The sequence below is a fragment of the Aplysia californica genome, unplaced genomic scaffold (assembly GCF_000002075.1).
Source record: "Aplysia californica isolate F4 #8 unplaced genomic scaffold, AplCal3.0 scaffold00031, whole genome shotgun sequence".
In the NCBI taxonomy this organism is placed as follows: domain Eukaryota; kingdom Metazoa; phylum Mollusca; class Gastropoda; order Aplysiida; family Aplysiidae; genus Aplysia; species Aplysia californica.
In genome coordinates, this window is record NW_004797301.1 from 1132466 (window position 1) to 1152863 (window position 20398).

The window sequence follows — 20398 nt, forward strand, 5'->3', positions numbered from 1 at the left end:
GAGGAGGAGGAGGAGGAGGAGGAGGAGAAGTAGTAGAAGTTATGCGTTGCCCGAAATAAAACAGATTTTTGCTTCTCTTGAAAACATCGTTTTGACATACTGGTGTGTATGACAATAATAAATAATGGCCACTAAAGGCCTATATGTGTAACGACACGATGGAAACAGGCGCTTGTCAATTTTTGGGCTTGAGTGTCTTTATTTACTTTACTTTTACTTTTTCCTTCCTCTGGCATCCTTTGGATGTCTTGGGGAGGAGCAAGTTTCGGTCCTGTGCTAGGTGTGTAGCGTCTGTGCTAGGTCAAACTAGGTGTGTAGCGTCTGTGATAGATATGTTACGTTGTTCCAGGACCTTTTTAACCCCATCCAGCCAGGTCTTTCTTGGTTTTCCTCTTGATTTGAAGCCTGATTCTCGGGCGTTGTACGCTCTAGTCGCTAGTCATTTCTGGGGCACTCTGGTTAGATGTGCAAATCATTTGACTCTTTGATGCTCTTTGGATTTTATTAGTGGTGGTATTCCAGTTTGTAGACGAACGGTTTCGTTTCTTATGCGGTCTCTTCTGGTGACATTGATGGTTTGGCGGGACACCTCATTTAGCATGCATTTATTTTTCTTTCTTGTGCCTTGTTTAGAGACCATGTTTGGCACTGATATGTTAATGGTATGAAGATGCTATTGATGAGCTGGGATCTCACTTCAGTTGGGATGTTCTTGTGACTGAGTAGGGGTGCTAGCTGGTATGTCACCGCATTTGCCTTTATAGTTCTTGTTTCTATTCTTTGTCCATACGCCCATCTCCTGTGAAGATGCTTCCCAAATATCTACATTCTTCTACTTGTAGGAGCCGTGTTCCGCCAATAAGGATGTGGAGTTTAAGCTGACCTTCATAACTTCTGTTTTTGAGATGGAGATTTTCATGTTCAGGTGTTTACATTCCTCATTTAATTTTGTGGTGTGTTTTTGTAATTGCTCTTCATTTGTATTTAACATACTCTGATCATCAGCAAACAGAAGCTCGTTCAGTTCAGTGATGTTGTCATTTGGTGATTTCGTGATCTCATCCATGTAAGTGATGAAGAGAAGCGGAGAGAGAACAGACCCTTGTCTCACCCCAGACCTGATGGGGACCCAGTCCGACAGTCCTTCTGATGATTTTACGCACACAGGCAGTTTTTATAAAGTGCCACGGTGTTCTCCAGCAATTGTCCTCTTACACCATATTCCTCTAAGACTTCCCAAAGTTGACATCCATCTACCCAGTCAAAGGCCTTTTCCTGATCCACTAAGACGATATTGAGGTTTTTGTCAAGATTGTGCAAAGGCAGTCTCACACAACTGTCTTAATACAAAAATAGCGTCAGTACAGCCCCTGTCTTTTCTGAAGCCAAACTGAGATTCATTGAGTTGAGTCTCTACAGTTGGTCTCATTATCATTTCCAGTACCTTGGCAAACATTTTACCCACATGGCTGAGAAGGGATATTCCTCTGTAGGTTTCAGTCTCTTTTGTTACCTTTCTTTTTCCAAATAGGTAGAATGACAGCTCGTTGCTAGTCATCGGGTGTTGTATTTTTCGACAAGGCCAGGTTAAATATCCTCCATAGCCAGAGTTCACTGATATGGCAGCATAGCTTGATCTCCTCTGCTGTGATGTTATCAACGCCTGGCGCTTTGTTTGTCGGGTTTTTCTTTATAACGTGTTGAGTTTCACTCAGCAGTATTGACGGTTCTGGAGTGGTTTCTTTTGGTGAGAAGCTGTTTGGTGTTGTTTCTCCTGTAGGATTTCCTTAATACATGTATTTGGTGTACTGAAAATAGGGTTTCCGTTCTCATCATCGACTATTTCAGTTTCAGTTGAGTTGAATGGTTCTTCCTGCATCCTCATGCTTTTAATGCTCTTGTAAAACTCTCTGGGGGTCTTCTTTACATTTTGTTGCCAGCTGTTCTCCATATACTGTCCAGGATCTGTCCTTAGTTTCTTTTACAACCCTTGTTGTTTGGCGGTGCTCCTTTCTGTATGGGATGTATCTTCCTCTCTTTCTTTGATTTCTGCCACTTTTTGAATGCCTTTTTCTTCAGTTGAATGGCTTCCTTTACTTGGTCATTCCACCATATTATTATAGTTGTTTTCCTTTTCTGCCCTCCGGTTTTCCTGGTGCTGCACTCTTCTTTTAATGCTCTGTTCACATTTGCTTTGAAGTGGCTCCATTCTTCTTTAATGTCTCCCGGTTGTTTGGGCAATTTGTTAAGTATCTTTAGAAATTGCAAATTTATTTTTTTTAGTGCTTTTGATCAACGCTTTTAAGTAAAATCCAGACAGAATAGATCTATGTGTTTTTAAATATAAATGAAAAAGCCCAACGTCCAGAAAAGTGCCGGTTTCTTTGATTTAATTATTTTGACGAGTGTCTGATTTCACCTCAATCATACCTCACATGTGTATTATATTTGTGGCATCGTAGTGAAAGATGATTTTAGTAGAAAAAGCTGATCAAAGGCACAAAAGATGTAAATTTGCTGCTTGCAAGGACCCTCAGAATTTGGAAGTCATCAATTATTGGTGGCCATTTTCTCGAATTTTACTTCTGATTTTGTTAATCTCCAACAATTTTAATTGCATCCCCACCACTGCTAATGATTGATGGATATTTCTTTAATCAGAATCAAAACAAATGAACAATCTTGCAGAATATACCACAATATATTCAATGCCCAAAACTTGACAAGCACCTGTTTCCAAGTGTCATGACAAGTACTATTTATATATATCTTTAATCGATAAACAAATAGTCTCCTGATACATGCTTAACCAGCTGACCTTGTTCAGAAATCAGTGATAAGATATCTCTCTCTCTCTCTCTTTATATACATATATTGGATCTCACGATCATTGATGACTCTCTACTCTTAAATGAGTTTTCGAAGTAATGTTGGCATGCAATACACATAGTACAGATCGGCATCTGTTGTGTATCTGATACATGGTGGAATAATGCACATTACATCACATAATACATAAGTTCTGTTGTAACTAACAATCAAGATTTAGACAGTTACCTTTCTTTTTATCAGACATCACTTTTCAGTCACTGTGCACTAGACACCTGAGAAAAAAATAAAACACAGGGCCTTTCAAACATCCTTTTCTTGAACTTGATTCTCTCTCCCGTACCCAAACATCGAACAATATGTGAGGCACTTACTTTGGCGCAGATATATATATCTATATATATATATATATATATATATATAAGTTCAATTTCCCTGGGGAATGAATTTTATTAAGTGTATCCCTCTCAGTTTCATTTTATCCTGACAGACAGGTTCAAAGCAGCCTACTCCAATATGATCTAAATTTACATGCTGGGGATTGTAAAACACTGGATATTACTTTTTTTGACATACTAGCAAATAAATATGAAAAAAGGAAGCTTTGATTAATTAATCACACATCACACCCAACAAAAATTGCAAAACGTGTAAAAAACAAAAGATGCTTATTATCAACACTATCATCCTGTCAGGTTGTCAAGAATCAATATTATATGAAATAATATTATAATATACCAGGTTTATAGGCTAAAAAAACAGGCCTCCTATCTCCAAATTTTCTATAGGCCCGCCCTAGTTACATGTTATCAGTACACTTATTAGAGATTACTACCCCGTACACTGTACTCACTAGCCTTATTAATCACTTATATATATATATATCCTGTAATCACCTCTCTGGAAAGTCTGAAATTTGAATTGAAAGCCTTCTAATCTACATGATGACTGGTTACCTTGCCATCCTCCTTTATATTAGACTTAGAATCTAGATATAGTAGAAATAACACTTAGGCCTTATAGCTTTTTTCCTCACGATATTACTCACCCTAGCTACTTCACACAAGTGCATTTATTCAATATTTAAAAAAATGTAAAACTAATATTACTCATTTAGAGATCTAGATTCTAGATCTAGATATCTAGATCTAGAATCTAGATTTATAATAAATTAGATCTCTGGATAGTTTTGCTCAACACTTTGTGTGTACTCACCTGCAGAATAATCGAGAAAATATTTTCTCGGCCATAAACAGATTTATCTAGAAATCTAGACTAGATTCTAGATCTAGCTCTATTCCAATCAGGATTGAGGGGCAGGAAAAAAACCATGGTCCGATATTTTCTTGGGAAATAAAGGTGAATCAGCCTACAATAGTCTTCCCCATGATTCAGTGTCATACACAATACACATACATTCAATAGGCCTACATTCAATAGAAAACGAAACTGGGATTGCACGACTCCGAAACCAAGGAATATGCCAGTTTGGTAATTTTCTGCTCTTATCCCTTTTTGTTTTATCAGTTGTTTAGAGTAGAATATTTGAAATTGTCCAGAGGATTGTTTGAGCTATTATAATGAAAACAATTGTTCTTGAGGATTTGAATTTGCTGCTGATTTTGGTCTTTTATTGGATTTTTGTTGTTTTATTTTATCTTTGAAACGGATCAAAGAGGTGTGTGGGTGCTGCTGGTGTACCTGACAGTTGTCGATCAAGGGGCGATTACTACCGTACACAATCATACGAAACGAAAGTAGTGTGGTGTTGTTTTGTTTCTGGTCAAGACTACCTACTATTCATTGCCACTTTAACTTTAACCTTTACTGCAACAGTAGATCTAGATCTAGATCTAGTATCAGATTTGGTAAGATTGAAGAATACCGGACCAGCGGACCGACTGTGCCTCTATGTCCTTTGTCTCAATCTTAGGAATTCTTGATTTTCCCCAGTTTTTAATAATATCTCTCGATGGAGAATCTCGGACCGGTAGATCTATTCATTACAATTTTGTCAGGGGGGAGACCCCCCTGAACCCCATCCCACATTCTTGTGCAATAATGTATACGAGTGGTTCGGTATTCTTCAATCTTCCCTCAGATTTTGTGAATGAAAAAGTACACATTTCCTGGTTGACATAGAGATATAGAAATCTAGATCTAGATCTAGAATCTAGATCTAGATCTAGAATCTAGATTAGATTTAGATAAAGATTGATTTTTTAAAATATATCTAATATCTAGATCTAGATTAGATTCTAGAGTCTAGATCTAGACTCTAGTATGTTTGACCTTACGTCTGCAGACCGAAGAAGACGTCGTGAGACTGAGGGAAGGGCTGACTGATTAATGACTTATGAGTTATATGGGACAGGATGACTTCACTTTCACTCTCGTCAAAGTCAAAGTGTGCTAGTGATTCGTCGTCAGAAAGTAGTGAAGAAGACGAAGAATCGCTCAAAATCCAGGCTGCAGTATGCGATGATAGCTTGCTTGAGTTGTTCAAACAGAAGAATCAGAATTATGCTAATCCAACAACTGGAAGCGCCAGTGCCAAAAGCAGGACTTTCAGTACTTCTGCTAACGGCACTGATGGTACGTGAACTCATCCTCAAAATCTTACATGAATGCTAATTGTTTTGGGAGGACTTCCCTATTGAGCTACAATGACCATGAGACAGAGTAGAACAAAGGGGTAGGGGTGGGATTAGGGTTTAGGTTTGGGTAGCCTCCGTTCGGGTTCGGCAGTAGGGTTAGGGTTAAGTGTCTTCTTTATTGCGTTTGGGGGCTCTTTGGAAATTGCCTTCCCGTTTGTTTATAAAAGAAACAGAAGTAATTGCTAAGTACAAAAGTGGCCATGTAGGCTAGGTGAACCCTACCACATTAGCCAGTAACAATTTTTTGACTAATTTGTAGGCCCATTAAAAAATTTATTTTGGCTGGATTGGACTTTGGTGGACCCACTGACGCCACCGTCGTTACCATGTTTACATCATGTGTATTAATACGCACTAATTTCCAAAGAGCGCCTGTGTTTGTTGGGGTGGTCGTTATTGTGGAAGCCCTTCCAATTTTTTAAAATGAATTGTAGGCTATGTTGTAACATTTTGAAAAAAAGCTTTTTCAGGAGTCTTCTTATTGTTACTGTCATGATGTTTAAAATTGTTTGCAATTCCAGAAAAGGTAGCGATATTTTGACGGCATGCCGTCTGAACACCGGAAGTGATACCTATGTATACGGTATGCCGTCTGAAGATCGTAGTTGATATTTTGACAGCATGCCGTCTGAATATACAGTATACCGTCTTGAGTCTAAAGATCTGGATTGATATTTCAATATTTCTATAGCATTCAATCTAATGTATGGACCTAGGCCAACTTACAGTAATACGGCATAGTTGAAGTGTATCAATGCAAGGCATCTAATCCGAGGAGATGAATGAAAGTACCCTGTGTATGTACCGGTATACAACATATTTGATCTACAATGCATGTACTTTACACATCCTCTATACATAAAAAATGTATTGCAGGCGAAAATAAGTGATAAAATAATGTAATTTACATGCTTTCGGGCAAAGCAATGATTGTGATCGACATGGTGCCCATTGTTTTCAGGTGACGAGTGGGGCGATCGCCCCCGACACGACCTGATCCCATCCGCACAAGAACAGTCTTCTCTTTATTTTGTTTGCACAAAATTGTGTATCTCTCACTCATGTTTCAATCACAGAGAACATTTAATTGTTGTCAATAATGTACAAAATGATAGCAAACGATAAATATTGTAACTAAACACAATAGACTGTAACATAGTTGTATTTTAAATTAAGTTAAATTATAATAAAATGTCTTCTGGAAAAGCGTTATAAATAGTCCTGATGTTCTTATTGGCTGAAATTATGTGCCGTGGAATTATCACTTTCAATATTCTGACAGCCTGCCGTAAACATCCACTTCCTTCCTGAGACTAGTGAGCATGAAGAGGTTGAGACATTGTTGACATGTTAGGTCCCTGTGAAGACCAAATTTGATGCTTATGGCCTAAGGAGTAGGGTTAAGTTTCAAGACATTTTAAAATGGGAGTTTATTGACCATTCATAAAAATGTATGAACTAACAAAGTGCTTTTGGCAAATTTCATAGTGAAGTCGCACATATTTGTGAGGCCGCGTGGTGAAATTAGGCGCTCATCAAAATAATGTAATTGAAGAAACTGGCATTTTTTTGCCAGTTTGGCAATTTTTGTTGAATTTTTAGTTTTTGGCTCAGTACTTTTTATGTCCATTTAAAAACAATTTGCTCTGTGACTTTTACTTAAAAACTTTGATGAAAGACACAAAAACTATAAATTTACAATTAACAATGACTCTCAAGCTTTGGCAGTCACCAAACTTTGTCGGCCAATTTCTCCACCTATTTCAATCCAAAGTATCTCGACCTCTATTGAAGATAGAAGGGTGCTTTTTCCATTCAAAGTGAGACAAATAAACAAGCTTTGAGATGATACCATTAACTCCATATGCCCCAAAATTGACGGGCGCCTGATTTCACTGCGTCTTAACACATTTCTTTTGATTTTTTTTCAGTCTTTTTAAAGTTCTGAAAAACCATATTCCTTGAAATATCACATCCATAGTTGAAGCAATCCAGTGATTTAAAAAGTACTCCCCCCCCACCTCTCTTAAAATGCCACAAAGAAATTTGCAAATCTGAAATAAAGTTAAGTAATAGTCTAGATTTTCTAGTAACAAAACAAAATTTATAAAAAATCACATTTTTAAAGATGTCTCATTTTTAAAAACTTAAACAACCATACAGAAAGATTTACATGTAACTAGATTCTAGAGACAAATCCTGATCTAAATCAACCTAGAATTGAATTTGGAGGCATCAAGCATCTTTAACTACTTCATTTAACTTTAAAGGTGAAATATGTCATTCTATATCCTGACCTTTAACTAACTTTTCTTTTGTCCAGACAGGATGTATTGCATGAAAATGTTGGTCATTGCATGTTTCTTGCAAAGTGATTGAGTCATATAAGACCAGATTTTGACGTTTGCTCTATTAAACTTTGACTTCGACTATTTGTCGTTTATTTAAAGATTTTATGATAAAATAGAAACTCGTTTTTTTTTAGTCTGGTGACGTAAGAAATTGACGTTGTACTAGATCTGTGTTTTTGCACCCATTTGTTGGAATAACTTTTGACCCGTAAACTGTTAAAGCAGTTAAAGCAACATATTTTCTTTATTTTTCCTGTCTTTGAAAAAATGACAAAACAAAAAGAGAAAAATGACATTTTGAGTTAATTATATTTATCTCAGGCTCTTACTGTAAAATCTGTCTTTTTTTCCCCTTACACTAACGAAGGCAGTTTGGGAAGAATGGAACACTGATCTATCACAAAGAACATACCCCCTCTGAATGCTTGCTGCAAAAGCATTATTCTAATCGTTATTCTTTCTCGACATGATTTTTTCCCCCTATTTACTGGAATTAGTTTTGGAAAGGGCCCAGATTTTGAGGGGTGACTTATTCAATATAACAATTAAAAAATTGAAACTTTTTATGATCTACAGGCCGTTCAACACAGACAAGTGTGCTCAGCAAGTTGTCCCTCAGAACCCAAAATGGCAATGGAACTGGTATCCAGAAGCTGCACCTTCCATCCAATAGGTCTGATTGAGTCAAATTGTCAAATCAAAGAAATATATTAAGTGAAGTGGTGGGAACCTTTTAGTTTTTGTCTGAGTGGTTAGGTGTGATATTAAATATTATTTAAAATTAAATATTATTTAAAATGTTCAAATGAGGAATGCCTTGAGATAAATTATTGCAATCATATTAAAGAGATATATTTCTCACGACACGGTGGAATCAGGCGCTCGTCAATTTTTGAGCATGTGGAGTTATTAGTATCATCTGAAAGTTTATTTATTTGTCTTGCTTTCAATGGAAAAAATACCCATCTATCTTGATTAGAAGTTGAGATATTTGCTATTGAAGGAGATGGGGCTGCCTGGGGACCGGGAGGGAGAGGAGTTCTTACAAGATAAGTGACAGGGTAGCTGATGATCAGATAGTCTGAAATTTCGACAGCTGATTTAATTGGCTCAGTATAAAACACAGAAGATTTCCTTCTACTTAACGGAAATGACTCCTTTTAGTTTGACTGGTTTGAGAAGTTTTTGTTAAAGAACCTTTCTCCACAGAACACCATGCACTCAACCGTGCTAGTTAACCCCAATTTTGTCTGTTTGGTCAGAAGGCGTCGACTCCCAGATGCTCAGAGCCCAAAGTCAGACCCACCAAGAACTCAATAAAATCGGAGCTCTTCAATTTTTTTCTGCCCTTTGAAACGCCCTGTTAGGATCTGCTTAAAATCTGATTGTTTTCTTGAATTTGGATTCAATCAGGTCGTTTGTCATTTATCATTTTTAATGATGTTGAAATACCCAATATCATTTGAGTTTATTTGCTGTATTTTTGCAGCTTATTGTATATGACCTGAAAATATACATGATTATTTTTGCGTTTTGATCTATGTATTTGCCACGGACTGTGTAATCTTAGGTTGCTAGGTTTCTAGAATCCTATTTTTTTTCTCAAACTCCGATTTTGTGGATGGATTTTGAGAAAACCTCCTAGTTTTGGTTATGGAGTGGTTGGAAGGTCTGCAAAGAGTTAAATTCTTGTCACTATGGCAACATATCATTCAAGAAAATTGATCAAATTGAACAGTTAAAGCTCATCCGGAATTTCTCATAATTGTATTCACGTCATGCGTGATTAAAAAAAATTTGTTAATATATCTGCATCAATTTTGAGCCGTATTTCAAATCAGATCTCCAAGCTTCAAATAAAAAAGTTATGATGTTTGTTCTGGCACTGGACTTTAATAAGCCTATTTATTTCAACATACAAATGCTAAACATTGATGTCTCTTAGTTTTGGTCTTACTAGTCTTACAGTGTAAAGTCTGGCACGCACGTAGCAAAATCTGTGGGATGCAGAAATATTTTTACCATGTACAACTGTCACTCAGTACAAATTTCAGGCAATGTATAGGAAAGTATTTATAAAGAAAAACACTGGGGCCTGAAAATCTATTTGCTTTGTACTTTCTCTGCTATATGAGTTCTCTTTGTGCTCAATAGAATGTACTCACTTTGCAGTGTCATCTTAAATCTATGTGGTGATAAGTGAGAGAAAGTTTTGTCTGTGTTGTTTTTCAGACCCAAGGACAGAAATGATGAGGAACTGGATCATGTATTAAAGACCACTCCTGAGTTCAGAGCTCATGTTGCCAAAAAGCTTTCTGAAGTGTTAGAGATGTAAGTCCACAGATGTGCCAATTTTGTGTGTATATATATATACAGTCAAACCTGTGTAAGACGGCCAGCCATTGTCAAGGAGAAAAGTGGCCGTCTTAGGCAGGACTGATCAAGATGAAGAAAACAAACCATTTCCATCTGAGGCCTGAGGCCCCAATCGAAAGTGGCCGCAGTATTGTTGTTTTTCTTGTGGTTTGTATTTTGTTTTGTAATTTTTATTTTGTTGATGATTTGCGCAAGGGTGATAGATCTAGTAAAACGAAATGTATCAGACGAGGAAGATCGAGTGCCGTGTTAAAACAAACACATGGGTCGCCACCACTCGGAGAACGAGTGACGCGTTCATGTTGACGTCCTTTGCTACTTTGTTACAGACTAGATAAACAGTGACCACTCATCTCACTTACGATTTGTGTATGAGTTCTGGGCGGGGCTTAAGGGTTATGAGGGATCACACGCTTACCTCACCAGCAGCTGAAAATTGGTACCTATTGGTCAACAGTGGGAGGGACATACGCAACATGATTGGTTGGAGGGACTACTTTACAACAACGACAGGTGATTAGATTATGATGGCTCGCCCACAACGCCAGGGGTCAATTCACAATTTATGACAAAACGTAATGGAGTCACTAAGGTGGCCGTCTAAGACAGGTGTTATTGCTTAGTGTGATAGGGGTTGTGTGTTAAAATATTGTGGCCGCGGCCGCGTTGGACAGGTGCCCGTTTTATGCAGTTAAATTATATAGGAAAAACGCAAGGGGGGAAATGGAAAGTGGCAGTTTGTACAGGTGGCCGTCTTATAGAGGTGGCCGTCTTATAGAGGTGGCCGTCAGGGCAGGTTTGACTGTATATATATATATATATATATATATATATATATATATATATATACAGAAATCTGGATTTCTAAAATTATACATCTTTGTAGTTATTTAATACTCCTGCTTATACATTCTTGAATGCATTCTTGTAGCAAAATAAATGCTGAACATGCTGATTAAACACATTTTCAAATTATTTGGTAGTTTTAAAGATATACCACATTTTGTAACTCAGGATGTAAAAACAAAGTTTTGAGAAAAACGGCTTGGACCATAGTATGTTGACCCAATGTCTAACACATTTGTAACCTTTGGTAAAGTACAACAAGTAGACAAATACATTGTAGAATCCTTTCAATGTGTTTTTAAGAAATGATTAAACGTGTGTTTTCTGATGGAACTAGAATTTTTTTTGCCGAGTACGACTTTATTGGCCTTTTCACACCGTCGCTCAAAAAATAGCTTTGCTGACAACTTGAACCTTTCTTCAGGCACTCACACGTATGATCTGTAAATTTCTAGTCCTCACGTGCATGTTTCCTTGGGGTTAGAAAGGTTCAGGATTTGTTTTACAAGCCTGTAGGCACATCTGAAGTTAAAAATTTAATATGTAACACTTCTTTGGTTTGTTTCGTACCTACCGTACACAATGTCAAGCTCACATACTTCATGTGAAACCCGTTCTCTGTGCTCCACACAGGTTGTTCTTCTTCTCCATCCTATTCCTCATTCTTCCTCCTCCTCCCTTTTCTCTTTTGTTTTTGTTGTTGTTTTTGTTGTCTTCCCCCTGCTTCTCCTCCTACTGCTACTCCTCCTACTGCTACTCCTCTTATAGCTGCCAATCAGTTTTGGGGAGCCTGAACAGGGGAAACCGTTTTCATGCTGGAAAATACGCATTTTCTGTTTTCTAGTATTGCTTCTCGCAGACTTGCTGATGACCTTCCAAACCAGATTTAAGATGAAATATTGAATAAATCTTTATTGATTGCCACTGAAGCCAAGAGGTAACCATGTTTTCCGCACCTTATAATGAGGTTCCTCAATATTACCAGTGATATATTATTGATAGCCAGGTTGTTTTGGCTTTTAAAAAACATGAATAGACTTTTATTTTGTTTCTAGGCAACTGGCGGACTCTGTCTCTGACACTGTGTGGGTTTACACCAAAGCTGGACATGCAAAACCTACAGGTACTTTCTTTCTCTAAATACAATAGAGTCCACTGAAACTGAAAACAAAAAGTCTGAAAGAAAATAGAATCCTTGAGTTGTTTCTACACTATATTATACTGGAAACATGACTAAACCAAAGAAAATGTTGCTGTCACACAGACCTCTGTTTAAGCGGACTTCAGTGTATAATACTTTGTGCCTTAGAGCCTGTAAGCCATATTTTACATCTTTGAAGCTAATTTGAAAAAGTGCAGGTAGGTACAGTGCATAGTACATACATTGAGGATAAATTCAAAGGTTTACCAGCAGCAAGTAGTGCACAATATCACAATACAGCAGTCTCTTCTTGAAAGATCCAAGTATTTGTTATCCCTTTTTGTTTTAAATCCCACTGTTTTAATTAGAGCTGTCACAACACAGTGATGTGTTAAACGACATGAGGGAGGAACACTCCGTTAGAAATATTATTTTCACTTAAAAATAAAGGGAGATCATTTTACTGTTTGCAGGCCTGACCATGAATCTCTGGGTTCTTCCCCTGATGATTTTGCTGAAATCCTGTTCGCTTAACTCTTTTTTTTTTATTAAGCCCTGAGTTTTTTCTACCGTTTCCGGAGTTTTTTTCTAGTCACCTAAACCTAGTGCACTATGTCTCATTATAACCCTTAAAAGCTTGCCTCCAACTTCTAATCTAAACAGCAGAAACAAAGGCTTAGCCATCACTGAAAAACTTGGTTCGGGAATAATTCTAGAAAAACAAACAAAAACTGGCACTAAATAAAACAAAACAGTTGTCACTAGTACTGGACGCTCCCAGCATCCGATTTGAAAACAGGGTTATTACCGCTGGATGCTTCCAGCATCCGATGGGGTTCAAAGAGTTAAGATCCCCACACTTTCCTTGCTCCCAAGCAGTGGGATCTGAAGTGGGAAGTACTGTTCTGACAAGACAAATATGATGATACTGGTCACCAAGGCACAGTCCATTTTTTATTTTTTAGCTAGAGTTATAATACCAATGCTCTCCCTGACAAAATTAAAGGCATTTGAGACAGGGGTAGACACAGCGTAACCTACTTGGAGGGCCTCTATTGGTGATGGGGAAAGATCAGCATAATTTTGCTTTTCTAAGAACATCCAAACATTTTGTCAGGATGTTAGATTGTTATGAAACCCACATATTCAAGAATATGAATTGAATATTATTTTAAGGGTTGTTTTAACTGTCAATAGGTATTCATTGCATACTTTTATTGGAAGAGCTAGATTTATGCCAACATGACTGATAAAAATAGATCACCTTCATTTTGCAAGTGTTCATACTTGAAAATAATTTCTAAGCATTTTACAATTTGTTGTTACCAGGATGAGCTTTACCATTTCAAATCATTCTGACCTTAATCTGCCTTGTGTTTCGTTACTTGTTCATTTTTAAAATTCCTGTTTGCTTTTCCTTGTTTTGTCTTCCACAGGAATAAAGCTTTTTTCTGATTCTACAAGGTTAAGCATGGGTGAAGACACACCACCGCCTGCTCCCCCACTTTCCCACAAAGTGTCACCTGCTGTACCACGTAAACACAGGCTAAGCACAAGTTCATCAGAAAGGTAATACTCCTTGCACACTGCCAATCGAATTCCGTCGAAGTGAGTCAGGGACCAGTCAGATTTTCGCCCTTGCAGGGGCAAAAGCTACCATTTCTGTACAATAAGGCTTATAATTATTAATATAATATCCTATAGCAATACGGTGGTCTCTGGCTTATAACAAGCACCTCAGGTAATGAGAAAGGTTTTCTTTGCAAAGGTGTAATTAAGCGAAATTTGAGAAGGACTTATCTGCAGTGAACTGTTTCACATCTAATCTCCTGCGCTGGGTTGCATCTTTGAGCTGAGCTCGCCTTTAGGTGGTAAGTTTGCTTTAGTCAAGCGATCACAGACTACAGTCATAGTACTTACAGCATAGCGCTCTCACACTGTCCGCCCACCACGCATGACTGGATACTGGCTTTCCTCATCACGCGTTTGTCTCACACCTGGTCCTTATATATTAAGTGGGATTCAGACCAACATTTCGGCATTTAGCATTACATAGACCATCCACAAGTCATATCATGTACAGTAAAAAGTGCTTGAAATGAGCATGGCTTATCCCATATCCCAAACAGTGAAATACCAAAAGGAAAGAAAATCCCAGATGTTTGTTCTTTGAAGACCTGAAAATCTGTCACTGTGTGCAAGTTTTACTCTGTACATGCTTACTATTTGCTAGCTGGACTGTACATGTTTAAGAGAAAATTGAGGACTGAAAATCTGTCTCTATGTGTGAGTTTCACTTTGTATGTGTTCACTATTTGCTTGCAATATTGTATGTTATAAGCAAAAAAATTGAGGACCTGAAAATCTGTTCACTATGCAGTATGTGCCTTACTACATACTTTAGCATTGACATTGTTACAAAATGTAATCATTTTCTTTTATCCTCAGCTCGGATGACGACAAGATCAAGGCGTGCGTGTTTTCAGTCGATGACATCCGACAAGAAAATGAACTGCTGACTCGGGCTTCTCTTCAAGGTGTGGAGGAAAAGACTTCTATGGTGCCTGCCCCATCATCTCAGACAGATTCTTTTAATAGCCCAAAGAATGCTCCAGAAACAGAAGTAGTCCCGGAGAGCTCTAAAAAAAAGAAAAAGAAGAAGCTGAAGAAAAAACGTTTAAAAGAGGAAAAGAAGATAAAGTGAAATTTGTTGACAATTGGCTGTTTTCATCTTGGATATGTTGTGGCTTTCTTCTGTTTGTTTTGTTTAAGCACTTCAACAGGTTTTGTGTCAGTGTCAGTGTTCTTTATCAGTTCATAGAAGGCTTTTTGGGAGACTAGATTTTATTTTTTTCCACTCAATAACCCTAAAAACTGCTTTTATATTATATATAGCTCATGTCCATGCTCTGCAGCATGCTCAATACACTTGACAACTACAGTGGGTGTTGCATTCAACGAGGTTGCCGGGACCGGCTTGTTGTTCTCGTTGGATCCGACCTCTCGTTGAACGTGACTAAGGCTAAAGAAAAGAAAGGAGACAAGTTATTATATTACACGATGCACCAATGCCAGTAATTAAAACAGTTGTTCCCCCTGATGACGAAAATCTCAAACAGCATCAGTGTGCCCGTGTTTGGGCTGTGTTCTGACTCATTTCTGCATTAAAAAATTTTTTTTTTTCCGGAACACTTCTCGTGTGGAAACATACCCTCTCACATCTATGCCTAGATCTACATAAAGTAAAGGCGGGAGCTTGGATTTTCTGATCAGGGGAAGAAAAGAAAATTGAAAAAAATGAAGGTCTCGATTTAGACCAACCCATCCAGAGTTCATCCAGTTTCACACAGCCCGCATTGCGTTCCCACCCACCCCCTCCCATCCCTACCATAGGCTAACCTTTGTCCATCCTCTTCGCTTTGGGGCCCATATAAGGAGGCACACTAGATCTAGTAATACAATGTGTCAGGAGGAATCGAGGATGGGCCTTGCGCTTCGCGTGAGATCGAGAGAAAGGAGAAACATTCTTCGCTTTTGGGGCCGTTCAGTGCTTTTTTGGTTATTGCGACCCCGTTGAAAGCGACTTCGGTGTTTGTAACCTCGTTGGAGCTGACGTACATTTACAAAGAGAGAGATATATATATAGAGAGAGGAAAAAATCGGGGATTAAGGATTGCCTTCTTGGAGCCGACTTCTGGTTGAATGTGATCTCGTTGAATGTGACACCCACTGTAGTATTACCCAAACAGACCCTAGAAAATAACTCAGAAACATTTTGGCTTTTTGGGAGACAGACAGTGTCAGCTGTGGATATCATGCTAAAACACTAACAAACTGACACAATCTTTTTCTGTCTATAGCTGGGTACCTTAGCGTACAAGAAACCATGCAGTGTACATGTACCCGCTCGTGGCGTGGCGAAACTGGGGGGTTGACTGGCAGCCTTAGTGTGCATGCGGCTATGCTCGCAACGAAAGGCAAACGGTAGAGAAACACACCCACCCTCTCCCCTTCTATCCCCCCCCTCCTCTCTTTCTCTCTCTCTCTCTCTCTCTCTCTCTCTCTCTCTCTCTCTCTCTCTCTCTCTCTCTCTCTCTCTCTCTCACACACACACACACACACACACACACACACACACAAACACACACACACACACACACACACACACAAACTTTATAGGTTAATACTAATTAATGTAGAACATCCGATACAGTGCCTCCAATTACACGTACTTGGGGTGAACTATCAATCATCGTCAAAGTTCAAACGCTGGTTATTTAATACCCCACCCCTTCCTTATTCAGGATGTCGCAGAACATGAATGGGATTTCAATCTATCCGCTCTTGTACAAGTGTTGTGAGAAATGTGAAACAAAAGAAAAATACAGATCTTAGATCTTGATCTTGATCTTGAATCTAGATGAGTGACAAAAATAAAAATTTTTTTTCATCAATAGGCCTATGACTACAATGTTTGCTGGTAAAACATGAATAAAGGGAATACTTGAAGATAATGGTTAGAGATTTTGTATTACTGCTTAGCGTTAATCGGAAAGAGAACAGATCTATCCAATGGAAAAACAAACTGAATTGCAGTGAATTTGTCACGAAAGACAAGCATGATTTTACATTGATCGAGTGTCTGTAGAGGAGGAAGTGACCAACACTTACTGGCATGATAGTCTATAGAATTCTAAATGAGCTGGGCTTCAGTTTCAACTTTGGTGTGATAAACCATAAAGATGTTTTAGTTTTCTTGTAGTCATATTATTACTATCTCCAGTTAGATATCAAGGAAGCTGTTTTGGCTATATACTATACACTGGAGATAGTAATAATATGTAATATGTGAAAGGGAAGCATGCCAGTTCGTCACAGACCCACTTTGTCACAGGCCCACCCCGCCTCGACTGTGCCCTGCATGATGGAAGTTATCTCTGACACTCTCAAGAGTAAATGAATGATTGATTGGTAGTATGAATTGAATTTTATTTTTCTACTGTTTTTAACGAAAGAACATTCCTTGTTCAAATTTTACAGAGTAATTTGCTTTGATTTGCATACACAAAAGGGAAGAAATATGAACAACACAAGCTGAATTGATATAAAAAGGGACTATCTTTACAATATCTATTTGAACGTGGAGAATAAAAAAAAACTTAAGTTACGACTGCAGTGTTAGAGGGCTGTAATTATGACTTTCACCAATACTTAGATCTACATACATGTACTTTAATTAAATGAAATTGTGACAAACTGGGCCTATGTCAAACTGGGCAGCCCCCTGTGAAAGGTACCGTATCGAGTACTTGTCTGTTGAATAGGCCTACTTTAAAAAAAATCAAAAACATAATAATATAAGCTTGTGCAAGAAAGCCATTTAATTAAACGAGAAAAATAACAAAATAGATAAATAAATTAATTAAATAAGTTAATTAAAAAATCAGGAACTCACATCCATTTGAAAATGCATATATATATATATATATATATATATATATATATATATATATATATATATATATATATATATATGCGTATATATATATATATATACGCCTTAATATTTGTTGATTTGGACGAGAGCTTCGTTGCCTTCCTACTCGATCAACAGTCTTGACTGTTTCTCCTGTTCTGAATGGCAAATCTTTTCAGGAAGATGTTGGCAATGCATGTGAGGGTTTTCTTAGACACAACGAGATCTAAGTTAAAAGTGTTCACAAATCGTCTCATGATTGCAGCCACCCGAGCGTGACAGAAATTTGAAACTGAATTTGTAAAGAAGTGGAGAGTTTCAATTGTATCACTCTCACTTGCAAACAGGTGCACATATATAGATGCAGCAACCAAGTATGTCCTTTACGCTGAGAGCTGAGGATTGTAAGCTTTATTTTATCCTCATCCGTTGCAACTACACCATCATGTGCTGTTGCTGTTTTTAAGAAATGACAAAGTTTTTCTCGAAAATTGCTGATGTTTGCATTGCATTTGTAAAGAAGTGGAAAATCCTGATTACAAAAACTTCATGGGGTAAGAGAATTTTTAAAGTCAGCAAGTCAGCGGCTTCAATGTCCATATTCCGACCTCTGAAGTCACTGTTGGAGTTTTGTGTTGTTCTTGAATGAGCAGCATTACGCAGTGTAGATGGGGGTACACTAGAAGGAACCGGGAGGAACAGCAGGAGATGGATACCTAGATTTTCTGATCATAGTATAGGAGCACCGGGTGGTCAGTGTATAGATCTACTGCAAATACCCAAATGCCTAGTCACTTCATTGTGTTTCCTGTGTCTTGGTATGCTGTCGACTGTCGACCCTCTTCTTACATTGCTTGGGGTCAGTAGGAAAGGAATACACACTGACGTCCTTGTCCGATCCTCTTTTACTGTCATACTTTGAGGAGGAACACTTTTTTGTCATGGTGGCCCTTGCTGACACAATAAAACACACTTTTAATCCGTCAGAAATTCACCTTGTAGGCCTACACATTCAAAACAAATCTATCTTAGTCTTAGTATAATGTTAGAACTCAATGTGAAGAAATATTACTGTATAAATACCGCTACAAGAATAGGCAACAACTACCGGTAACAAGTGCGTTGCGTTATATGCATGCACACGCACACTAATAGGCCTACTACACACTACACACAAGGTAAGACAATAGGCCTTGCACCTAATTGAGTAATTGAGTTTCGAGCGAACAATACGGCGAGCGAATGACACGCGAGAACCCACCCTCACAGATTCCTTCCACAGAGGGCTGTCGGGACGCATGGTTTCTTGTACGCTAAGCTGGGTACCCATTCTTACCTGGGTGAAGTGAAGAACATTTATGGAAAGTGCCTGCCCCAAGGACACAATACTGAGCCCCTGATGGGGTTTGAACCCAAAACCTTATGGCTGAGAGTCTGGAGAGCCTAAGCAATAGACCACAGATGCCACACTTCTTGGCTGTTGACACATACTTTGGCACTCCAGCGTCCATAATCATGTCTTCTCCTGTCAGCAGGAGGGGGATATAGGCCTACAGTAAAATCCTGATTACAAAAACTTCATGGGGCAAGAGAATTTTGTTAGTGTTATGTATTTTTGTATTTTAAATGGAGCGCTAATGTAAAGAACAAAGATAGAGGCAACTTCTTTCTTACTGTTCACATTAGATGCTAGGAATTGTGTAACCTGTGTTTAGTTGTTCATAAAATGATAACACTTGCAGAGCTACCAGCTTTTGGAAGCTGAATCCCCCCCGGAACATTTTATTTTCAACTTCAGCAGACGAATGCCTTGGTGACACAGAATAAGGTCCAAGGGAGGCTGCATGTGTCACGTCACGACGTAGTTGAATCGGGTGCTCATTAGTTTTAGGCATAGTAATTACATGTATTGGTAGCATCTCTTAAACTTAAAGCTTGTTCATTTGCCTTGCTGTCAATGAAAAAAAAAATATCCATCTTGAAAACTAATCTAGATATTTGTGATCGAAGGAGGTGCAGTTTGCCTCGTTTCAGAGGTATAATTAGCCAGGAAAGGGCCATCAAAGATTGGTGACTTCCACAGCTGGAGAGTCTTTGGAAACTGAAAATTTACAAAATTTGTGCCTTCAATGCTTTTCAGTAAAATCCATGCAAAAATGTGAATAAAAATAGACAGAAAAGGTGTTGAGCCAAAGAAAGAAAATAGGGAAAAAATTGCCATTTGCCCAATAATGCCGATTTCTTTGATTTCATTTTTTTCTGACGAGCACCTGATTTCACCATGATACCTTACATTCATCGCAGTGACAAGCAATCCAGTTACGAGTAAGTCCAAATTTTGAGAACTCTCGATAACATTTTTATAAATATCCAGTCCACTGGAACTCGGTGTCAACGAGGTCACCGGGCCTGACCTAAAATCTCGTTGAACCCGAGTGTTCGTTATCAAACATGAGGTTTTGTGTAGATAATTACAGGCACTGAACAAGTAATGTATAAAGAGAAGTAACAAGTGGTGCCTGAAATGCCTGCATATTATGCGCTGTGCCAATAAAAAAGACCGATTCGTTAAAATGCACGCCTGTGTCATCTCTATTGTTTGCCGTAAAGTTGTGATGCTGTGTAGAGCCTAGCATACTGCAACTTTTTGATTCTATATGTCAGAGCACAATTCATTTTGTAGATCTACTTCAAGACTAATTTATATCAATGTAATAATGAT

At 38.1% G+C, this 20398-nt stretch overlaps 1 protein-coding gene and 1 long non-coding RNA gene across 3 annotated transcripts; one reads left to right on the forward strand and one right to left on the reverse strand.

Annotated features, from left to right (window-relative positions):
• Nucleotides 1–1519: 1519 nt before the first annotated feature.
• LOC118479161 lies at nt 1520–4436 on the reverse strand. Its single transcript, XR_004859509.1, has 2 exons — nt 4045–4436; nt 1520–3104 (listed from the first exon to the last, which is right to left on the reverse strand). It is a non-coding gene; the product is annotated as an uncharacterized LOC118479161 (long non-coding RNA).
• A 181-nt stretch (nt 4437–4617) lies between these two features.
• LOC101854142 (protein CUSTOS) lies at nt 4618–14917 on the forward strand. Of its 2 annotated transcripts, XM_005091512.3 has the most exons (7): nt 4618–4697; nt 5135–5424; nt 8414–8510; nt 10070–10168; nt 12115–12182; nt 13637–13769; nt 14649–14917. In XM_005091512.3, exons 2-7 carry the CDS (start codon nt 5205–5207, stop codon nt 14902–14904), a joined length of 873 nt encoding a protein of 290 aa, XP_005091569.1. In that variant the 5' UTR covers nt 4618–4697; nt 5135–5204; the 3' UTR covers nt 14905–14917. The 2 variants fall into 2 exon arrangements, with proteins under 2 accessions (XP_005091569.1, XP_035829692.1); XM_035973799.1 differs by lacking the exon at nt 4618–4697 and having other exon boundaries at nt 5065–5424.
• Nucleotides 14918–20398: the final 5481 nt, after the last annotated feature.

Bases quoted from the DNA above. Each gene is read 5' to 3' on its own strand.
- LOC101854142 (XM_005091512.3), top strand. From the start codon at position 5,205: ATGACTTCACTTTCACTCTCGTCAAAGTCAAAGTGTGCTAGTGATTCG. The intron at 5,425-8,413 runs GTACGTGAACTC...TATGATCTACAG, and splicing joins TTCTGCTAACGGCACTGATG to GCCGTTCAACACAGACAAGT. The intron at 12,183-13,636 runs GTACTTTCTTTC...TGTCTTCCACAG, and splicing joins TGGACATGCAAAACCTACAG to GAATAAAGCTTTTTTCTGAT.